At 39.0% G+C, this 23,073-nt stretch overlaps 1 protein-coding gene and 1 long non-coding RNA gene across 2 annotated transcripts; both read left to right on the forward strand.

The window, feature by feature from the left end:
- Positions 1-462: 462 nt before the first annotated feature.
- On the forward strand, positions 463-3,703 carry LOC147300702 (uncharacterized). The gene is made up of 2 exons (XR_015127603.1): positions 463-505; positions 3,093-3,703. It is a non-coding gene; the product is annotated as an uncharacterized LOC147300702 (long non-coding RNA).
- A 1,046-nt stretch (positions 3,704-4,749) lies between these two features.
- Positions 4,750-17,779, forward strand: LOC147300703 (uncharacterized). Its single transcript, XM_086284899.1, has 6 exons — positions 4,750-13,000; positions 13,186-13,322; positions 13,412-13,634; positions 13,753-14,931; positions 15,121-15,257; positions 15,344-17,779. The coding sequence occupies exon 1, from the start codon at positions 4,813-4,815 to the stop codon at positions 11,755-11,757; it is 6,945 nt and encodes a 2,314-aa protein (XP_086141025.1). The 5' UTR covers positions 4,750-4,812; the 3' UTR covers positions 11,758-13,000; positions 13,186-13,322; positions 13,412-13,634; positions 13,753-14,931; positions 15,121-15,257; positions 15,344-17,779.
- The last annotated feature ends 5,294 nt before the right edge of the window (positions 17,780-23,073 follow it).

The raw sequence follows: 23,073 nt of genomic DNA on the forward strand, positions 1-23,073 counted from the left end.
AACAGGTACAATGGAAGGACTTTTTATTATAATTTTTGTAATTGCAAAATGGTGTGCCACTGTTGTTACTATAACATGTCAGAATTTACATGTATTTTAGGATTTACATATTCAGATCAGAACTAAAACCTGGTGAGGTTTTCCGTTGATTCTAACAGTTGTGGTTTTTCCACACTTTATTAAGCACTGACTTGTGATAGAAAATGATGGAGCTAAAAAGCCATAATCTGTACCAACAAATATTGGTGCCTCTTCTTTGCACTTCTGTAGTATGCATGCCTTTATTACACATGTTATCACCATGTGAGACTCTGTAACTGAAGTTTGTCCTCTTCAGACTACAGTGAGTTCATAAAGGCTTGGAGAAATTGAGGATTTTACTAGTTATTTCATGTCACAGTAAATTGGATTGTGTGCGAAGAGGTTCAACAGTCTAAGTCATTAAACAGTGATCTGATGTGTTGTTTCCTTTCTCTAGGATACTGATCTGATCGTCTCAAGTCTGGTAAGTATAGGTTTTGTCTGCAGTACAGTGCTGAGAAAGGTCTTTCTTCCTTGCAGATTTATTTTGTTTATGCTTTTTTCACGTTTCAAATCATCTAACAAGGATGACCTGGATAAATACAAAAAGCAGTTTTAAAGTGATGATTTCATTTTTGAACCAGAACAACCTGGTCTAATGTAAAAACATGTTGGTCTCTAATACCCAGCTGTGGATGCCCTGATAGCAACAATTACCATCAAGCATTTACAGTAACTGGTAATGACTGGTTTACATCACTGGTTGATTTTGGTCCACTATAATTTCAGAATTGTCATAATTAGATCCAAACAGGACAGGCAAAAAAAGAAAAGAAAAAAGTCTTAATTAAGGCCCAATATAGGGTTTTCAAGTCATACCAAGAATCTTAATTTCATTAAAGTCCAGACTGATTCGTTTACACCATGTGTTTTGTTTCATTCATTCAATTGGACTTGCTTGTGTGCTTCAGATCCTAAGTGTGATTAAACTTAAGCCCAGGACCTGATGAGTTGATGTAGGTCCTGAAGTAGTAAAGGAACTCTGGGACATCACAGTAACAGCACCATGTTTGACTTTAATGCTGGTGTTTTTCTCTCACTATAGATGATTCAGTTTAGTGCAGTTAGTCAGCACAGCTGTTGGTTATCATCGAGATATTATTAGGCAACTTGTTTTTGCCTGTTCAGCTACAACGTCTGGGAGGGTTTCTGTTTTCTGGGGTCTCCAGATCCTTAGAAATCTCTTTGTAAACCTTTACAGAACTATATGTGTTTGTTTCACATTAGAGCAGCTCACGACTAGCAGTTTAGGGACAATTAAATATTCACATAGGACAGGGGTCTCAAACTCCACTCTTCAAGGGCCGGTGTCCTGAAGCTTTTCCATGCGTCCCTGTTACAAAACACCTGAATAACATTTGTAGGTCATTAGTGAGAGGATAGAATTTCACTGTGTGCTGAAGTGACATCCCCTAAGACTACTCAAATTTAAGTAATTTAAGTGTTTGGAAAAATGTCCTTCTAAAAGTACTTTCATTGCGTCATGTTCATTCACTCATGAGCTGCTATAACATGAATCAAATGGCTGAATTACCACCTCAGCATGCAGTCACGTTCTGTAGAGTTTTGCTAATGACCTACTAATGTTATTCAGGTGTGTTGCAACAGGGACACATAGAAAAGTTTCTGGACACCAGGCCTTAAGGACCAGAGTTTGAGACCACTGGTGGTAGGACATTGTGGATTTCAAAAGCTTCTTCCCTTAAATCACTGCCTAAAAACTGCTTTTTGTAATTTGTCATAATGACTTGCAAAATATAGGTGGGATGAAAACATAAACATAAGACATTTTATAGTGGCCTGATATTTTTATCAAGGCTGTTTTTTGAAAATAATCCTGCCCTAATTTACAAAAGATGAACTGTGTCTGAAAGTCATGTTTGTTTGTTTGTTTAAGAAATGTGGGAATCTCCAGCAAAGATCTTACATGCAACAGCTCAGATACAGCACTCACTTCTGTTCTTTTTTTTATCATGAAATGATCTACAAAGAAATTATCATCATACTAAATTTTGCTAATTAGGCCTTTATATCAGCTATGATACGTTTATTATAGATTTAGTGTAGTGCTTATTGCTGTGTATCAAACATGCCCCAAATGTGACTGAAATATGTAGAAACTGCTGTGTAGAAACTAGCTGTCTCCAAATTTCTCATTTTGCCAAAATTCATACAGAGTGGCCTGAAACTGTCTGCTGTAACCTCAGTGTGTTGGTTTTGTTGGACCATATAATATTTACAGTAAGTTACTGTAGCAGCACGTCTTGGTTTGAGTTTATAGACTTAGTTTATTGTTTTAATAGAACGTAAAAATGTCCTTATAACAGTTCCACCATCATTTGTTAAACATTGTCATTCTGTTCACTCCAATAATTTACTGTAGAAGTCTTTAGTATTTAAAGCCCTACATGTACTGTATTTTTGAGATTATAAGGCATAATGTCAATAAACAAGCCTGTTTTTAAGGCAGATTAAGCCAAACAAACAGTCAGATAAGTCAAACTTTATTCAAGTCATTCATAAACAACTCTCAACACTGTTCAGTTGTAACACATAAAATACAGAACAATACACTCACTTTTTCAGTTCATTCCTCATCCACAAATTCATCAAACTCTTCATGGGTTGATCAGTTTGAAATCTGCTTCTTAAGCATGTCTCTTAGCACGTGCCAGGTCCTTGTACACACACCATAATGTTATGTTGAAGCACCGTACGAATTACTCTACGAGGGTCCTGACTATGGTAGCCATAATGCTCTGACAATACATCAAGCAGCGCAGCTTTGTAGCTTACCGAAGTATTACTAAAATATTTGACAGAATTTTGAGCGCTGTGTACCACAGAAATCCCGTTTGAGGTCAGTAAGCATAACCAGAATCGATACGCTAGGCACATTGTATGTTTTTGAGATAATGACAGGATTTTAGGTGTGCCATATAGTCTGAAGAATATGGTAAATCCAAGCATGTTGGAAATATGACTAATTCCAGGCCTTTTGTGTCTTACAGGTGACCTGCTGCAGAAGATCCTCTCTCTCTCTATCATTATAAGCAATTCTGTCTATCCTATCACTCTCCCAACTCTATCTAATTTGAAAGCCATTCTATCTTGTATCCCTCTCTCTACTGCTCTATCTAATTTGAAAGCCATTCTATCTTGTATCCCTCTCTCTACCGCTCTATCTAATTTGAAAGCCATTCCATCTTGTATCCCTCTATCTCTACTGCTCTATCTAATTTGAGAATCCAAGTTTTCAGAAATCCTTTTCAGAATCCAATCTATCTGTTACAGAATTCTGAGAGATCTCTGCTCTCACTGCTCTTTCTTTCCTGTCTTTAAACTCTCTCACATTCAGTCATTTTGCTGGAAATTACAAGTTGAATATACAGTAGTAGAATTACAGTACAGTAGAACTTTTAGTAGAAACTACTTACACAGCCCTACATTTGTCATTTTAATTTTGCATTAGACTTTAGTTTGGACTGCTAGTTTGGCTTACTTTGATCAATTGTATAAAATATCACCTTTTTATAAGTTTATTTGTAATAAGATAATCTGGTTATTTTGTAATACATACATTCAGATAAATAATAAATTAGATCCAGTCTGTTAGTCTGTTTCATTGGCTATAACATTTGACTGCAAGTTTATAGTACTATTATTTAAGGACAAACCCATTTTGTCACTCAGTGTAAGTATTCAGTTAGTATTGTCATCGAGAAGCGCCTGAGGACTTCCTGTTTCCTGACTGCTGCAGAAAATCCAGCTGGAGAATCCTCATCACCAGTCATCTTATCACCACACCACCAAAGCTCCATATATTTGATTTCAATTTTAGATATCTGAAAGATTTACATAAACTCCCCTAAGAGCTAAGACTTTTAATATAGCCTGTTGATTGTTGAGATTTATTCTGCATATCATTTTACAGAAGTTGTAATTATTTACCAGTCTGGTTAAAAAAATATAAGTAAAATTATACAGTTTCAAAAAGAGCTACAATAAAACAGATCAAATTGTTTCCAGAGAACTTTGAATTTCCTTTATTTTGAGTTTGGAGTAGAAAATCAGCTTTTTATATATAATAGTACATTTCTCAGATTTAACAGTAATTTGAGGAGTTATACGTTTTTCTGTGTTTCAAGGTTCAGTTTTGTTTACATTTGTGTATAACCACATATAAGCTCCAGGTTGTACTTCAGCAAAATGCCAAGAAAAGGTCAAAGGTCGCAGTCCCAGAAGCTTAGATGGCAAAAGCAGAAAGAACAGCTGAATGTTTCTCAGAGCAGTGAGCAGGTAAAGGTGTGTGTTTCAACTTTTCCCAGCACTGAAGTGCAGAGCAGTGTTCAGACAGCCACAGTGTCTTATGCAGATGTGGTAAAGAGAAGTGTTCCCTCAGTGTCTGTCCCAGAGCCTGAAGTTATGCAGCTAATCCAGACTGAACCCCAGCTAACTGTACAAACACAGCATGATGAAGAGACAGCCACAGTGTCTTATGCAGATGTGGTAAAGAGAGGTGTTCCCTCAGTGTCTGTCCCAGAGCCTGAAGTTATGCAGCTAATCCAGACTGAACCACAGCTAACTGCACAAACACAGCATGATGGACACGCTCCAGTACAGTCTCATGTACAGGTTACAAACAGTGAAAGTCGTCCACGAGTGAGTAGCGTCTGTGCTTCCCGAAGCCAGGCCGCTCCTAGGTATGGAAAGTACCGGAATCAGCAATGCATGGCTAACAGTTTGGTTTTCCTGTCATTCTTACACGAGGATGAATTTATTACCAGAGCAGATCTAAACCGTGTGTTGGACAAAGGCCATGCCGTCTATTCAGATGCCAGACTGAGGTTTGTGAACAGTGTGTTTCTAGCCTGCGATGAACTTCCTTCAGTTGTTACCAGCCGCAGACACGAGTATCAAGTCGACATGTCTCAGTTTGCTCATTACGGCACATTTGATGGTACAGATCACTTTCCGAGCCTTGAACAGGGATTACAGTGTTTGGCTTCAGACGTTCGCTATGCTTTGCTAGTCATGGGAGGAACAGTCATCGCTGTTAGCAGGCTGACTTCAGGTGAATATGCATATTTTGACCCTCACCCACGTAAGTCTACTGGTATGCCATTATCGCCAAGTGTAAGTGGTGGAACTGCAGTTATGTTGAAGTTCACACGTCTTAATGACATGATTGACAGGATCAAACGTTTGTACAGAATGTTCAGCATCGCACCAAGCTGCACTTATGAGCTACAGCCCATCGAGTTTCACAGTGAAAACGCTGCTGACCAAAGAGATGCTGATGAAAACAGACAAACAGCTACAACTGTTCCAGCACCAGCTTTAAATGAAGTTGTTCATGAAATAAACTCCCAAACATCTACTGACCAGACACAGAAGACTGTGAGAGACACTTTAACGACTGAAGTGACATCATCCAGAGTGGATTATTCAAATGAGACAGCTGCTACTGAAAACAACCATCTTCCTTCTGAGTATTTAGAAAAAGAAACATCTGCATCCTCTGTGAGAGAAACGCAGGTAACATCAGATTCTGTTCCTCAGAATGATTCAAACACTGCCTACTGTTTAACTAATATAACAGAGGAACCCTCAGATAAACTGCTGAAATATAATAAACAGCAAAGGAGAAAAATAAGGAGAAGATTATTAGCCCAAGAAAAAGTACCACAGAGAAAGGAAAATCAGAAGAAGAAAGAAAGGCAGATGTACACTTTTGATGAAAGTTTTAAGGCAAAGAAAAAAGGTTGTAGTAGAAAGTCTAATGATCCTGATCACAGACAGAAGAAGAGTGTGTACAAAAAATATCTGTATAAACTAAATGCTACATATAGAGAGAAACAGAGAGAACATTTCAGAAGAACCTATAGAGAAAGTGCTAAAATAAGAGAGAAAAAAAGAGAATGTGTCATAAGGATGTATAAAGACGATTCTTTATTCCGAGAAAAGCAGAAGGAACGTATGAGAAAAACATATAAAGAATCTTATAGACAATTTCCTATGTTTAGAGAACAGCAGAAGGAACGTATAAGAAGAAATTACAGAACTTGTGCTGAATTCAGAGAAAAACATAAAGCTTACATGAGGTCATATGTATATAACCTATATAAAAAAAGTGAAGATTTTAAACAGAAAAAACGATCTTATCTGACTAAGCGTTATGGAGAAGAAAAACAATTTCAGCAACAACACAAGGACAATATGAGAGAACGAATGAGAGTAAAATATTGGAACGGTTTTTCTTTCAGACAGATGCATAATATCAGATGTGCAATGAATATAAAACGGAAATATCGCCAGATGCATCGACCGGCTGAGACTTTACAGTGTCATCCAGAGAACACTTTAATGAATGAGGCCATATCTCGTTTCAGATCAAACATTAAGTCAGCACCATCTTATGTTTGTACTGTTTGTCTAAAAGCTTCTTTTCCTAATCAGGTAAAAATCTGCAAAAGAGAAAATTACTCAAAACACCAGACTGTAGCTCATCAGTGCCTAACTGGTAAATTTGTTCATGTGTGTGATGAAGCATGTCATGATCACTGCAGCTTTCCTGTTGAGAGAAAAAAAGAGTATATCTGTCACACATGTCACAGTTCCCTCAAAAGTGGATGCATGCCCAGGCTTGCTGCTGTTAATGGTTTAGAACTGCAGGATATTCCAGCTGAACTTTGTGATCTCAACATTCTGGAGAGACATCTGATTGCCAAATGCATACCATTTGCTAAGATTATTCCTCTTCCAAAGGGGAGACAGAGACTCATACGTGGTAATGTGGTGTGTGTACCATCTGAGGTCCAACAAACAGTTGACAGTTTACCGAGGATCAGAAGCCAATCACAGATCATGAGGATAAAGCTGAAAAGACGACTGTGCTACAAAGGCCATCAGCTGTTCCAGACTGTCACCTGGTCTAAACTCATTCAAGCTCTGCGTAAACTGAAACAAATTCATCCACAGTACACAGATATTGTTATTAGAGATGATGCATTGCTTTGTGATCCAACGTTACCTGATGATGACAGCAGTGATGAAGCCAGCATGGCAAGTGATGATTATAATGAAGCAGATTTAATGGAAATTGACAACTATGAAAAAGATGCCCTTTTGTGCGAAAGTGAGTCTCAAAGTGACCAAGATATTAATATGCAATCCTGTGATGAACAACCAGAGGAACAAAATCCAGATGAACCAGAAAGTGATTTGAACAATGGAGGTTTTGCTCTAGAAAGTTGTCTGCAGCCTGTAGACATTTCAGAAGAGATTCTCTGTTTCACTGATAACACATATTGTGTGGCTCCTGCAGAAAGAAACAATCCTGTTAGCTTCTTCAGAACTCCTCATTTGGAAGCCATGGCATTTCCTGTGCAGTTTCCTACTGGTCAGAATACACTGGATGAAAAGAGACTTCTTAAACTCACACCAAGTGCTTACTTCAAATCAAGGCTTTTCAACATTGATGCAAGATTTGCTAAAGACACAAATTACCTGTTTTTCTCACAGTTTGTCACTGAAATACACTTGGCTAATTCCAGTATGACGATACAGCTAAGGAAAGGTAAAACTATGACCAAAGATGGACGCAAAATCACATCAGGAATGTTACAAAGTAAGACAGAAGTAGAGAAGCTGGTAAGAAATAAAGATGCAATCAGATTTATGCAGCCACTCAGAGGAACTCCAGCTTACTGGCAGAAAACTACCAGAGATCTATTCAGCATGGTTCGCCAAATAGGAACACCTCAGTTCTTTGTCACTTTCTCTGCTGCTGAGATGAGATGGCCTGAAGTGATTCAAGCAATAAAGAGACAGCAAGGTGAAGAGGTTGATTTTGAAGCCCTGGACTGGTCAGAAAAGTGTGAAATTCTAAGATCAAATCCAGTAACCACCATGCGAATGTTTGATAAACGTGTTGAGGCTTTGTTCAGAGATTTGCTTTTTTCTCCTGCACAGCCCCTTGGTGAGATCATTGATTACTTTTACAGAGTTGAGTTCCAGCACAGAGGTAGTCCACATATACACATGTTGCTGTGGATTCGAGAAAAGGTAGAAGCAGATGTGGATGACGACCAAACTGTCTGTGACTTTGTTGACAGATACATCTCAGCTCAACTCCCTGATCCAGAAAAACAACCTGAACTGCACAAAAAAGTCACTGAGCTACAAAAGCACAGCAAAAACCACACAAAGACATGCTTTAAGAGTGTGAACTCTGGTTGTAGATTTGGGTTTCCCAAACCACCAGCCACAAGAACAATGATTGTGAGACAGGATGAGGATTCAGACACTGAAGCTGCAAAAGCCAAACTCAGACCTTTGTTGAACCTGCTGAAGGAACCTGAAGCTGCTTCCCTCACCATAGAGCAGATTCTGTCACGATGCAACTTAACAATGAATGAGTATGAACAATGCCTCCAAGACATAAACAAGAAAACAGCTCTGATTCTGAAACGTGACCCAAATGAGTGTTGGATCAACAATTACAACCCAGACCTGCTTGAAGCCTGGAACTCTAATTTAGATGTCTCATTCATTTTGAATGCCTATTCATGTATAGAATACCTCTGTAAATATATAACAAAGAAAGAATCTGGCCTCTCTGAATACCTGAAGACAGTTATTGACAACTCTGATAAGAACACCGTCAATGAGTGTGATGAAATGAGAGCTGTGATGCAGGCTTACTCAAAAAAGAGAGAAATCAGCGCACAGGAGTGTGTGACTCGAGTCTGTGGCCTAAAAATGAAAAAATGTTCCCGCAGTGTTGTATTTGTACCAACAGATGATAACCCGGTAAAAATGAGTCGGCCCATGAGCTTCCTGGAAAGCACAACACACGACAGTTGTAATATTTGGATGACAAGTTTGAGTGATAAATACAAATGCAGACCTGAGACCCCAGAATATGAGGAAATGTCACTGGCTGATTTTGCTGCCTTGTGCAGGTTGGTGAGTGGTCCAAATGAAGGAAAAGATGTGCTTCCTCTTCTAAACCAGCTTGGATTTGTACAAAGGCGAAAGAATGATAAACCAGCTATAATCAGATATTACCACTGTTCACAGGAAAAAGATCCTGAGCAATATTATGGTCGACTGTTGAGACTTTACCTTCCACACAGATCAGAGCAGGAACTGAAACCACAAGGGTTCCAAACCTATCAGTCCTTCTACAACTCAGGTTTTGTACGACTTCCATGTTCAGACCACAGTGAGTCTGTGAAAAGGGTTGTGAAAAGAAATAAAGACAAGTATGAGAAGAACTCTGAGGATATTGAGAGTGCACTGGAAGAGTTTGAACAAAATAGGGATGTTGTGATTGATGAATGGTGTAATCTTGCTCCTGAATCTGAAGTTGTGAGGCTGCAATGTGATGAGAATCTTCCTGAGAGACATTCTGATGATGAGAACGAACAGGAGAATGTCCCCGACTACAGTCGTCAGTCTGATGCTGTAACAGAGATCAGAGCCATCAGAGAACAACCTGCAGTCGATCCAGCCGTGGTACGTGTAATGTATCAGAATCTGAACCAGAAGCAGGCCTGCGTGTTCTATGCCATAAGAGACTGGTGTATTCAGCGAGTTTGTGGTTTGAACCCAGATCCATTTTTCTTCTATATCAATGGTGGTGCAGGAACTGGAAAGTCACATCTGATTAAGTGTATTCACTCTGAAGCATCAAAGATCCTGAGCAGACTGCCTGCTAATGCAGAAGAAGCTGACATATCAAATCCAACTGTTTTACTGACTTCATTTACCGGTACAGCAGCTTTTTCTATCAATGGCTCTACATTACATTCTCTACTGAAACTACCCAGGAGTCTGAAACCACCCATTCAAGGACTTGGTAACCAACTGGATGAAGTCAGATCTGAGCTGATGAATGCTGAAATTATTGTTATTGATGAGATTTCAATGGTTTCAAAACCCCTTTTTGCTTATGTGGATGCAAGACTGAAACAAATCAAAGGCACTCAGAGACCTTTTGGTGGAATGTCAGTTTTAGCTGTTGGAGATTTTTACCAGCTGCCACCAGTGCGACAGTCTAAACCTCTCTGTGTTTACGATCCAGAACAGATTGACCTATGGCAGGAGCATTTTCAGATGATCACTCTAACCGAGATCATGCGTCAGAAAGATGATGTGGCCTTTGCAGAGATGCTGAACAGGATTAGAGTCAAAGAAAAGACGGATGAACTTTCTCAGTGCGACAGAGATTTGTTGTCACAGGCTGTGACTGCACCAGAAGAATGTCCAACTGAGGTCTTACACATTTATGCCACCAACAAGAATGTGGAATCCCACAACACAGATACCCTGAAGAAGCTTCATTCAAACATCATAATCATCAATGCAGACGATTTCCAGAAGGATAAATGTACAGGCAGAATGGAACGAAGAGACAAACCATTTACAGGTGGGAGAAATGATTTACCTGACACTCTGAATGTTGCTGAAGGAGCTCGAGTCATGCTGACCAGAAACTTGGACACACTAAACGGTTTGGTCAACGGTGCTTTTGGTATACTGGTAAAGGTGGTGAGATCTGAAAATGATGGACACATAATTAAACTGGGGCTCAGGATGGACAACCGGCAGCCTATGAGACACAACCGCAGTGCTAATGCAGCTTCTGATGATCTGGTTTACATTGAGAGAGCAGAGGAGAGTCTGAAGTTTAAAGGAGCGGTACGCAGACAGTTTCCTGTAAAGCTAGCATTCGCTTGCACAATTCACAAAACTCAGGGTCTTACAACACAGACAGCTGTAGTTTCAATGAAGAACATTTTTGAACCAGGTATGGCTTACGTTGCTCTCAGCAGGGTGACGTCTCTCAGTGGACTCTATTTGCAGGACTTGGATGAGAAAAAGATTTACGCCAATCCCGAGGTAACTGCAGCGCTCCAAACCATGAGACAAGCCAGTGTTGAGGAAATGATGCCTCTTCTTCAGGTCAGAGAAACAGCCAGCAGACTTGACACTCTTACACTGATCCATCACAATACAGAGGGTTTGCCATCTCACATCAGTGACATCAAGAGTCATCATGAAATGTGTTTAGCAGATGTTTTGTGTCTCACTGAGTCTCACCTTCAAGGCTCCTTTGTTGCAGACAGTCTTCATTTGGACGGCTACACCATGTTCAAACGCAACAGACATGTGTCCTACACAAACTTTCCTCACATGGCCAGCAGAAGTGGTGGGGGAGTTGTTGTGTATTTAAGGAATCATTTTCAGGTTCAGGTAAAACAGTATCTGCATAATGTCACTGATCTTGAGTTTTTAGTGTTGAAGGTTCAGGCTCCATTCCCTGCACTCATTGCTGTTGTGTACAGACCCCCTGACTACAGTTTGACACCATTCATGCAAAACCTGGTAAGTCTTTTAGATTCACTTGAAATAATGGACTGTCACCCAATAATTGTGTGTGGAGATTTTAATGAGAACCAGTTGCAGAGTGGAAGAAAACAGATTCTGGAGCAGTTTCAGTCGAGAGGGTATTCACAGCTGATCACTTCTGGCACTACAGACAAGAACACCCTGCTTGACCTCATTTTTATTTCTCAGCCACAGAAATGTCTATATTCAGGTGTTCTGAGATCATATTACAGTTACCACAACCCTGTGTTTTGTGTCCTGTCCTCGAGCCAATCATGAAGTCATCTGGTGAGTTTTGAAACAATTACAGATCATGTTTGTTACAGAGTTTACTGATTGTAGAGCATGAAAAATATTTTTCATTGAAAAAATTGTCTTCCCTACTCTGTCTGTAAGAAGACCCTTTCTTATTGCAATGTTATTAATCATTTCACCAAATCATTGCTGAACTTCATGCAGAGCAGAGAACATCTGCTATCATGCACCTCTGATCTGAAATGTGCTGCAACATTTATTAAACCAACATCATTTCTTTTATTCTCATGTTTTAAATGACTAAATCTTTTTACTGTGACGTATGTAGCTCAACAAACGAGATCTTCCCCTCCAAGGGCTTGAAAATATGAAATAGTAAATAAATAAATCCCACATAAATGCAGGTATTTATTATGGGTCACATGAATAAATACAGACAATTATATTTTCTTGATTATAGTAGCTTTTGTAGAATCAAAAGTTTTTGTGATGAATGAGTTTTTGCTTATCATGTTTTACAGGTAAAAAATGTCAAAAGTTATAAACTATCTTTAGGCTACCAGAGATGTCTATAATGATACATTATGTAGAGAAAAACATTAGTACAGCTTACAGAATATGTATAAAAACTGATTTAGAAGTAAATGGATAGTTTTCTGAAAGTTCCCGACTACAGTTTAACACCACCCACCCAGATCAGCCCCCAAGTGTCTATGTAATGCTGGTATGGTGTGTGAGTTTGACTTGGCCTTTATCCGGGTGGGTTTGGGTTTGGGTGGATAAAGGCCAAGTCAGAATTCTCTGAGCAGCTGGAAAAAGCTGCTAATAAACAAAGACATCAAAAAGTGTGGGCTTTAGGTGTAGCCCCCGCTTTCTGATGCACTAATTAGACTTAGTAACCGACACCCCATACCAGCATTACATAGACACTTGGGGGCTGAGCTGGGTGGGTGGTGTTATAAGCACGTGTTTTGTTAGATATATTTTTTCAGACACCATCTTCATGAACTGCTGAGCCAAACCTGATCCATCAGTGCTGGACTGCACAGATAACTACATGCCACAAGGAGACTGCTGTGTTATGAATTGCCATACCAGTGTGTCTTCAATGGAGAAGATGACACACCCATCACCTGACCTCCTGCCTGATCTGGAGACCATCATCATGCTACCACACTACACACCTCTGAGACCATCAATGATGACTCATACTGAGGAAACTGTATTTCCTGTCAGAGATGCTCAGTGATCCTCAGAGCAGAGAGAGGTATCATTCTTTATCTTTGATAAAAAAAAAATGTCAGTGTTTTTAATTCAATTAATTAATTAAAATCCTGTTTATTGCATAAATAATTCCACACTCAAATGATTATACTTGTTGACACTTTTTGAGTTTTAATTCACATTATGGATTACAAATCTATGCTTTTTCTACTCTGTCTCTCTGTGCAGGTATTGCTGTCTTCTGAGTTCTTCCGTGTCCCAACTGAGGCCTTCAAACCTCATTGCAGAGCTCATGTCTTTCCTCACCATCATGTGAGTGTGAGATTGCTCTGGATTCTGGTTATGTGGCCCGCAGCACCTATAAGGTATTTCAACATTGTTCATTGTATAACTTATTTGTAGTTTTTAGGGTTTCTACAGACAAAAAAAATGTTCCTTTTTCTGTATCTTTTAGAACAAGCTCGTCCAGTGTGCCTGCATTCCAGCTTCTTAGACTCTACGCAAGTGGACAGAGTATCAGTGTTTGGCCACTCTTACAGACACTGACTTCTGTCAATTCACTTCTACTGATCGGGTACCTCACTCCAGGAAGACAGAGGGCTGCAAGCCTGTCATCATTTCCAGTGTGGCTTTGTATTCTTGGGGTAGCATCAGATTTTTCCCACAAATATTCAAAGGTAACACTTGTTTTAAGCTTAGTTATTAAATCAAAAGTCTTCCCTTGTGTCATGTCTGTGAAGGTTCTCATGATGTCCTTTGATGTAGTCTCTCTCTTCACTTGCATACCCACTACAGAGGCAGTGGAGACTGTCAGAAAACGACTGCAAGAAGACAGCTCCTTGGAAGACAGGACCAACTTCACACCCGATCAGATGTGCACACTGTTAGACCTCTGCCTCACCACTACATATTTCAAATACAACGAGGGTTTCTACAGACAAAAACATGGCTGTGCCATGGGTTCCCCTGTGTCACCTGTTGTAGCCAACCTTTACATGGAGGAAGTGGAAAGGAAGGCTCTTGGCTCTTTCAAAGGAAGAGTACCCAGCCACTGGTAGAGATATGTAGACGACACCTGGGTCAAAATCAAAAGGCAAGAAGTGGAATCCTTCACTGCGCACATTAACGCCGTGGATAAAAACATCAAGTTCACCAGGGAAGACACAAAGGACGACTGTTTGCTTTTCCTGGACTGCGCTGTGCACATTGAAGAGAACGGCAAACTCAACATCGAAGTTTACTGGAAGCCCACACACACGGACCAGTACCTCCTCTTTGACTTCCATCACCCTCTGTAACACAAACTTGGAGTAATTAGGACACCCCCCCGGGCAGAACATGTTCCCTCTAAGCCTGAAGGGAAAAAGAAGGAACACACACATGTAAAGGAAGCACTCAAAACGTGTGGCTATCCTAATTGGGCGTTCTTAAAGTCAGCAAAGATGCACAGAAAAGAACATCAGATACCAGCGAGGGAGGATAAGAAAGACAGATGCAACAACATTGTCATCCCCTATGTACTAATTAGACTTAGTAACCGACACCCCATACCAGCATTACATAGACACTTGGGGGCTGAGCTGGGTGGGTGGTGTTAAAAGCACTTGTTTTGTAGATATATTTTTTCAGACACGGCACAGTCTCCTTTGTGGCAAAACCTTCAAACTTCACCATCCTCAGCTGACACAACAACATCTTAACACCATCTTCATGAACTGCTGAGCCAAACTTGATCCATCAGTGCTGGACTGCACAGATAACTACATGCCACAAGGAGACTGCTGTGTTATGAATTGCCATACCAGTGTGTCTTCAATGGAGAAGATGACACACCCATCACCTGACCTCCTGCCTGATCTGGAGACCATCATCATGCTGCCACACTACACACCTCTGAGACCATCAATGATGACTCATACTGAGGAAACTGTATTTCCTGTCAGAGATGCTCAGTGATCCTCAGAGCAGAGAGCGGTATGATTCTTTATCTTTGATTTAAAAAAACAAATGTCAGTGTTTTTTAATTCAATTAATTAATTTAAATCCTGTTTATTGCATAAATAATTCCACACTCAAATGATTATACTTGTTGACACTTTTTGAGTTTTAATTCACATTATGGATTACAAATCTATGCTTTTTCTACTCTGTCTCTCGGTGCAGGTATTGCTGTCTTCTGAGTTCTTCAGTGTTCCAACTGAGACATTCAAACCTCACTGCAGAGCTCATGTCTTTCCTCACCATCATGTGAGTGTGAGATTGCTCTGGATTCTGGTTATATGGCCTGCAGCACCTATAAGGTATTTCAATATTGTTCATTGTATAACTTATTTGTAGTTTTTAGGCCTTAACACAAATAAAATGTTCCTTTTTCTGTATTTTTTAGAATAAGCTCGTCCAGTGTGCCTGCATTCCAGCTTCACAGAAAAGAACATCAGACACCAGCGAGGGAAGATAAGAAAGACAGACACAACAACATTGTCATCCCCTATGTAGCCGGTGTATCAGAAAAACTCAGGAGAGTTTTCTCCAAATACGACATCCCAGTGTACTTCAGACCCAGTAACACACTCAGACAGAAACTGGTTCACCCGAAAGACAAAACTCCTAAACACAAACTTAACAATGTGGTGTACGCTGTACAGTGCAGCGAGGAATGCCCAGACTTCTACATCGGAGAGACCAAACAGCCACTTCACAAGCACATGGCACAACATAGAAGAGCCACCTCCACGGGACAAGACTCAGCAGTTCATCTGCATCTAAAGGACAAAGGTCAGTCTTTGAGGATGCCAATGTTCACATTTTGGACAGATGGAGGAGTGAAAGAAGCCATTTACGTCCACTGTGAGCGACCATCTTTAAACAGAGGCGGTGGTTTATGACACCAACTGTCTGCCATCTATAATCCAGTTTTGAGTTCCCTCCCCAGACACCGTAACGTCCACTCACATCCTGGGAGTGGGCGTGGGTGATTTCCTGACCTCGGGAAATCACATGATAGGGTGGGGCCAGGTTTCACAATGAGCTCACCCGAAACCCTGGCTGATTGGGACCCACACCCACTTTCACACCTTGGCTCATGTGATTAGGTAGAGGATCATCAGGGGGTTCTTTGTCCCTCTTTGGGGGGAAACTCCCACTGGGTTTAAATCTGGGACTCTCCACCATTGACCCTTAGAACTGAAGAAGCTTCTCGGATGAGAGGTGAAACATCTTCAAGGAACTCAAAGAAGTCCAGACGCTTTTCTTTCCAAGCTCCTTAGACTTCACTTGTGTTAATTACATTTTATTTGTTGTTGTTTTCTTTTAGATTTATATGCAGTGATTGGATGTGGTGGAGCTTTGTTAACTGTGTGGAAAACACCTGTTTGTGATGATATTTACAATGAGGCTTTAAGGTGACAGTTTCCATGTAATTTCAATCCTCTTACTAAGCAAAAACATGTTTGCAATTAACATATTTTTTTCAGTTTTGTCTTTTGGATTTATGGTTAACATTCCTCTGTGACAGCAAATACTAAACTGGTCCAAGTAACCAGCATATCATTGGTCAAAGGCAAAAAGGACCACATGTCACACTAGCAATGAATTTTTGACTGTGTTTGTGTTAGTATAGAGTAGGTCTAACAGTGGTTTTCCACATCTGCTCTAATATATATAGATAATGGGTCAGACATATAAAGTCATTTTGAAAAGTTCATAAAGGTCATTTATATGTGTTCCTCTTTATCATTTTATATCAGGTCAAACAGCAGACTTGAGTTTTGATCAGGGTAGAACCATAACATTCATGCTAATGGTTCTACTGTTTACAGTTACTTTATGATGGATTTCACCCTGGTCACAGCACTATCTGAAAAGCTGTTAGAGGTAAAGTTAAGCCAATTAATACCTCATCATAAGTCACTCTCTAACGCAGGGCAGTGATTATTATTCACTGTAATTTATTCCACAACAATGTTCTTTATTTGATTCTTTAAATATGCACATCGATTGTTTAGCTGTGTGACTCTCCACACCTGAAATATATCACAATGTGGACTTCATTTCGACAGTATTTTGTAGATTGGTACCATATTTATCATCGAATCATCTTGTGCATTTATTAACTAAATGTTGTTTGGTTTTTTTTTGTTTGTTTGTTTGGGGTTTTTATGTTGCCATTTTTACATTTCACCAACTGTGTAAATTCTGCAATTTTACCTTGGTTTTGTTTCACATCAGTTTATCTGCTGGCTGGTATTCCTGTCTTCCTTCTCTCACCCCAACCGGTCGCAGCAGATGGCCGCCCCTCCCTGAGCCTGGTTCTGCTGGAGGTTTCTTCCTGTTAAAAGGGAGTTTTTCCTTCCCACTGTCGCCAAAGTGCTTGCTCATAGGGGTCATATGTCATATGATTGTTGGGTTTTTCTCTGTATCTATGAAGCGCCTTAAGGTGACTTTTGTTGTGATTTCTTGCTATATAAATTGAATTGAATTGGTTTTCTTTCTTTTCTAATGTTTCTGGTCATTTTTCACAGTTAAACAAGTAACTTTGAGGTTACTTCATCGTTTTCAGCTGTTATCTGTATAAATTTTTTTCCTAATAATTACATTTCTGCAAAATTATAGCAGTTCTGGTAAGTTGTAATATTTCTGCCAAGTTATTATTATTTTTTAATCAATTATTACATTTCTGCTAAGTTGTAGCTTCTGGTAAACTACAACATTTCTGCTGAATTGTTATGTTTCTTCTAAGTTATTGCATTTCTGCTAAGTTATTACATTTTTGCTAACTTGATGTTCTTCTGCAAAGTTATTAAAATTTCAACAACTTTTTAAACACTGACTTTGATTTCTTCAGCTTCTTCAGCTATTTTCAACTATTTTCAGCAGACAGCTTCAGCTTTACAGTTTCCTCTAAGTGATTGCAGTTCTGCTAAGTTATTCCATTTTAGCAAAGTTCCTTTGCTTCTGCAAAGTTTTTACAATTTCTGCAACTTTTCAGCTTTTTCAGCTACTTTTTGCATACAGCTTCAGCTTTAAGCATCCACACTGCATTTTCGCAGGAAATGCAAATTTTTCTAGTTATTATTCTAGTTGCTTCCGTACACTTTTTGGCACTTAACTACTTCCACAATTTTCAGCCGATTTTCACCGTTCAAATTTTAAACTATTCTGCTATTTCTGCTAATGTGCGCTATGACTTTTGGTATTTTTAACTATTATACTTTTTAAAATATTAAGCTTTTTTCCTTTAATTTGTCCCATTGAAATGAATGGGAAACTTCAGCAATTCTGCTAAAATTTGCTTGTTTTTGAAACTTAACTACTTCCTCATATTTTCACCTAGAACAACCATTCAAATTTTAAAATGTTCACAAATTATTGGGCTATTCAGGTATGATTCAGCTTTTTCAAATCTTCTACTGTTTTACTTTTATGCCTCTTAAAGTTTTGAGTTGCAAAATTGTGATTTTTCACAAAATACATGTGTTGTTATGGTTGCTATGCTCTTGGCTTCCAGTGTGCCACTGAAGGTTTTGCAATTTTCACTTCATGTCCGAACAACTTCCTGCTACTTGCTCAATTTTCACTCAACTTCCACAAATTATACATCAAAACGTAGGTATTTTTGCTGGCTTTCAGAAAATGTCACCATCATTGTTGTGGGATTTATAGAATTTTTGCAAATCTCCTCAGACTAACACAAGGTCAGAAAACTCTCCATATAAAGTGAATGGAGAGCTTGTTCAAAATCACCGCTGGATTTCTGTAATGAGAGGCATATTCGAATCGTCATATCTCCTTAACGAAGCAAAGTTAAGACATGAGGCTTGTCCCCGAATATCTTCAGACACCCCTGACGCTCACAATTCAAGAATTTCTTTCTCACCTATTACCGTTCTGAAATGAGTTGGACTTGTTTGAGGGTAGGAAATTCGTCCTTCGCTCAGATTTCTTCAGATTTAAAACTCTGGAAATGAACCACTTTTTTCTCTCGTCATAACTTTTTGTTGGATTTCCACAGAGACCTGAAAATTTCCATGATTGTTCACCAAAGCCTGCTGTCTCTTACGGTGAAAGAATGATATCGATACTCCAAATAGATTTCGAGTTAGAAAGCGTTGTTTGAGGGCAAGTCAAGGCAGTTTTTGCTTCGCTCTACTCAGTTATGGTGCATTAGAAGTCAAATATCTTTAATAATTCATATTTTAATGATAAATTGTCAACACTGGAAGATTCCCCCATCTCTTCTGAACAAAACGGTGTAAGAATGACCGCTCTAGCCCCTACGGTTTGGAAATTATGGTCATTTGTTTGAGGGGAGTCCTCACTATGAGAAATAGGCTGCAATAATCCTGTGCCTCTCTGTGCTGCGTGTGTAAAAAGAGGCACATGTTTTGGCGGGAAAAAGTACACAGGCTCTCTGATTGGTGGATTCAAATTCACCAGCTCCCAGGCTGACCTAGAAACTTACTTCTCTCTCCCTGTGCATTTTTTTGCTGATTTTTTCATTTAACAAGTATATTTGAGGGACCCTCAGCATGTTCAGCATTTTTTCAGCTGTCCATTTTGCTTTTCCAATTTTTCTGTTTAACTTATTACTATTGTGCTAAATAATACTATTTCTGCTATTTTATAAGATTTGTGCCTAATATAGTATTTCTGCTAAATTACAATATTTCTGCTTTTTATACTATTTGTGCTAAAACATAGTATTTCTACTAAATGTAGTATTTATGCTTAATCATACTATTTCTGCTTTTTATGGGATTTGTGCCTAATATAGTATTTCTGCTTTTTATAGGATTTTTGCTCAAACATAGTATTTCTACTAAATGTAGTGTTTATGCTTAATCATCCTATTTCTGCTTTTTATAGGATTTGTGCTTAATATAGTATTTCTGCTAAATTATAGTATTTCTGCTTTTTATAGTATTTGTGCTAAAACATAGTATTTCTACTAAATGTAGTATTTATGCTTAATCATAGTATTTCTATATATTTCTGCCAGGTCCCCAGGCAGCCAATCCTCTGTGAGGACTGAGGAATTCAAATCCACAAATCAGGGCCTGCACGGCTTCCCAGCCAGCCAATCATATATGTGGCCTCAGGCATTCATATTTGCATATTGGGGAATTCGTGGCTTCTAAGTCAACAAGTCATCCATGTCATATATCTCTAAAAATTCACATTTTAATGATAAATTGTTAACACTGGAAGATTCCCCCATCTCTTCTGAACAAAACAGTGTAAGAATGACCGCTCTAGCCCCTACGGTTAGGAAATTATGGTCATTTGTTTGAGGGGAGTCCTCACTATGAGAAATAGGCTGCAATAATCCTGTGCCTCTCTGTGCTGCTGCGTGTGTAAAAAGATGCACCTGTTTTGGCGGGAAAACGTAAACAGCCACTCTGATTGGTGGATTTAAATTCGGCAGCTCTCTCCCTCTGTGTGTGTGTGTGTGTGTGCGTGTGTGTGTGTGTGTGTGTGTGTGTGTGTGTGTGTGTGTGTGTGTGTATTTAGTGGGAGAGAGAGGACCCTGCCCTTATTTGGCAGCATGTCATTGTAGGATTTAAATTGAATATAGTTAGACTGGTTGACTGGATTAGAGCCTGTGTTTGTGTGTCCCTCTGTGCATTTGTGTTTCAATAAGTTATTACTATTCTGCTAAATCATAGTATTTCTGGTACTTTTCGGTACTTGTGCTAAATACAGTATTTCTGCTAAATCATACTATTTCTGCTTTTCATAGGATTTATGCCTAATATAGTATTTCTGCTAAATTATAGTATTTCTGCTTTTTATAGGATTTGTGCCTAACATAGTATTTCTGCTAAATTATAGTATTTCTGCTTTTTATAGGATTTGTGCTTAACATAGTATTTCTGCTAAATTATAGTATTTCTGCTTTTTATACTATTTGTTCTAAATTATAGTATTTCTGCTTTTTATAGGATTTGTGCTTAATATAGTATTTCTGCTAAATTATAGTTTTTCTTCATTTTATAATATTTGTGCTAAAACATAGTATTTCTACTAAATGTAGTATTTATGCTTAATAATAGTATTTCTATATATTTCTGCCAGGTCCCCAGGCAGCCAATCCTCTGTGAGGACTGAGACATTCAAATTTTCAAATCAGGGCCTGCACAGTTTCCCAGCCAATTAAATAAGTGTCCTGAGGCATTCAAATTTGCATATTGGGGCCTTCGTGGCTTCTAAGCCAGCCAATCATATCTGAGGGCTGAGGAATTCAAATCCACAAATCAGGGCCTGCACGGCTTCCCAGCCAGCCAATCATGTATGTGGGCTCCAGGTATTCAAATTTGCATATTGGGGAATTCGTGGCTTCTAAGTCAACAAGTCATCCATGTCATATATCTCTAAAAATTCATATTTTAATGATAAATTGTCAACACTTGAAGATTCCCCCATCTCTTCTGAACAAAACGGTGTAAGAATGACCGCTCTAGCCCCTATGGTTAGGAAATTATGGTCATTTGTTTGAGGGGAATCCTCACTATGTGAAATAAACTGAAAGAAGCAGGTCTATGTCTCTGTGCTGCGTGTGTAAAAAGATGCACCTGTTTTGGCGGGAAAACGTAAACAGCCTCTCTGATTGGTGGATTCAAATTCACCAGCTCCCAGGCTGACCTAGAAACTTAGTCCTCTCTCCCTGTGTGTGTGTGTGTGTGTGTGTGTGTGTGTGTGTGTGTGTGTGTGTGTGTGTGTGTGTGTGTGTGTTTAGTGGGAGAGAGAGGACCCTGCCCTTATTTGACAGCATGTCATTGTAGGATTTAAATTGAACATAGTTAGACTGGTTGACTGGATTAGAGCCTGTGTTTGTGTGTCCCTCTGTGCATTTGTGTTTCAATAAGTTATTACTATTCTGCTAAATCATAGTATTTCTGGTACTTTTCGGTACTTGTGCTAAATACAGTATTTCTGCTAAATCATACTATTTCTGCTTTTCATAGGATTTATGCCTAATATAGTATTTCTGCTAAATTATAGTATTTCTGCTATTTTATAGGATTTGTGCCTAACATAGTATTTCTGCTAAATTATAGTATTTCTGCTTTTTATAGGATTTGTGCCTAACATAGTATTTCTGCTAAATTATAGTATTTCTGCTTTTTATACTATTTGTTCTAAATTATAGTATTTCTGCTTTTTATAGGATTTGTGCTTAATATAGTATTTCTGCTAAATTATAGTTTTTCTTCTTTTTATAGTATTTGTGCTAAAACATAGTATTTCTACTAAATGTAGTATTTATGCTTAATAATAGTATTTCTATATATTTCTGCCAGGTCCCCAGGCAGCCAATCCTCTGTGAGGACTGAGACATTCAAATTTTCAAATCAGGGCCTGCACAGTTTCCCAGCCAATCAAATAAGTGTCCTGAGGCATTCAAATTTGCATATTGGGGCCTTCGTGGCTTCTAAGCCAGCCAATCATATCTGAGGGCTGAGGAATTCAAATCCACAAATCAGGGCCTGCACGGCTTCCCAGCCAGCCAATCACATATGTGGTCTCAGGCATTCAAATTTGCATATTTGGGAATTCGTGGCTTCTAAGTCAACAAGTCATCCATGTCATATATCTCTAAAAATTCATATTTTAATATTAAATTGTCAACACTTGAAGATTCCCCCATCTCTTCTGAACAAAACGGTGTAAGAATGACCGTTCTAGCCCCTACGGTTAGGAAATTACGGTCATTTGTTTGAGGGGAGTCCTAACTATGAGAAATAGGCTGCAATAATCCTGTGCCTCTCTCTGCTGCGTGTGTAAAAAGATGCACCTGTTTTGGCGGGAAAAAGTACACAGGCTCTCTGATTGGTGGATTCAAATTCAGCAGCTCCCAGGCTGACCTAGAAACTTACTTCTCTCTCCCTGTGTGTGTGTGTGTGTGTGTGTGTGTGTGACAGAGAGAGAGAGAGAGAGAGAGAGAGAGAGAGAGAGAGAGAGGCTTTTAATGGGATGATCTCATTCTAAGATTTAAATTCAATATATTTAGACTGGTTGACTGAATTGGATCTTGTGTGTGGGTCTCTCTGTGCATGTGTGTTTCCTCATGTGTACATATTTGTGATTGTGTGGCTGTAATAAATTTTTTTGCAGATT

This window comes from Aulonocara sp. 'chitande type north' Nkhata Bay, unplaced genomic scaffold, assembly GCF_057382095.1.
Source record: "Aulonocara sp. 'chitande type north' Nkhata Bay isolate Kocher_YH1m ecotype deep benthic unplaced genomic scaffold, A_spYH_male_GT1.1 unmapped_scaffold_18, whole genome shotgun sequence".
Taxonomy (NCBI): domain Eukaryota; kingdom Metazoa; phylum Chordata; class Actinopteri; order Cichliformes; family Cichlidae; genus Aulonocara; species Aulonocara sp. 'chitande type north' Nkhata Bay.

Excerpts from the sequence above, each read along its gene's own strand:
- LOC147300703 (XM_086284899.1), top strand. The coding sequence starts at position 4,813 with ATGGCTAACAGTTTGGTTTTCCTGTCATTCTTACACGAGGATGAATTT.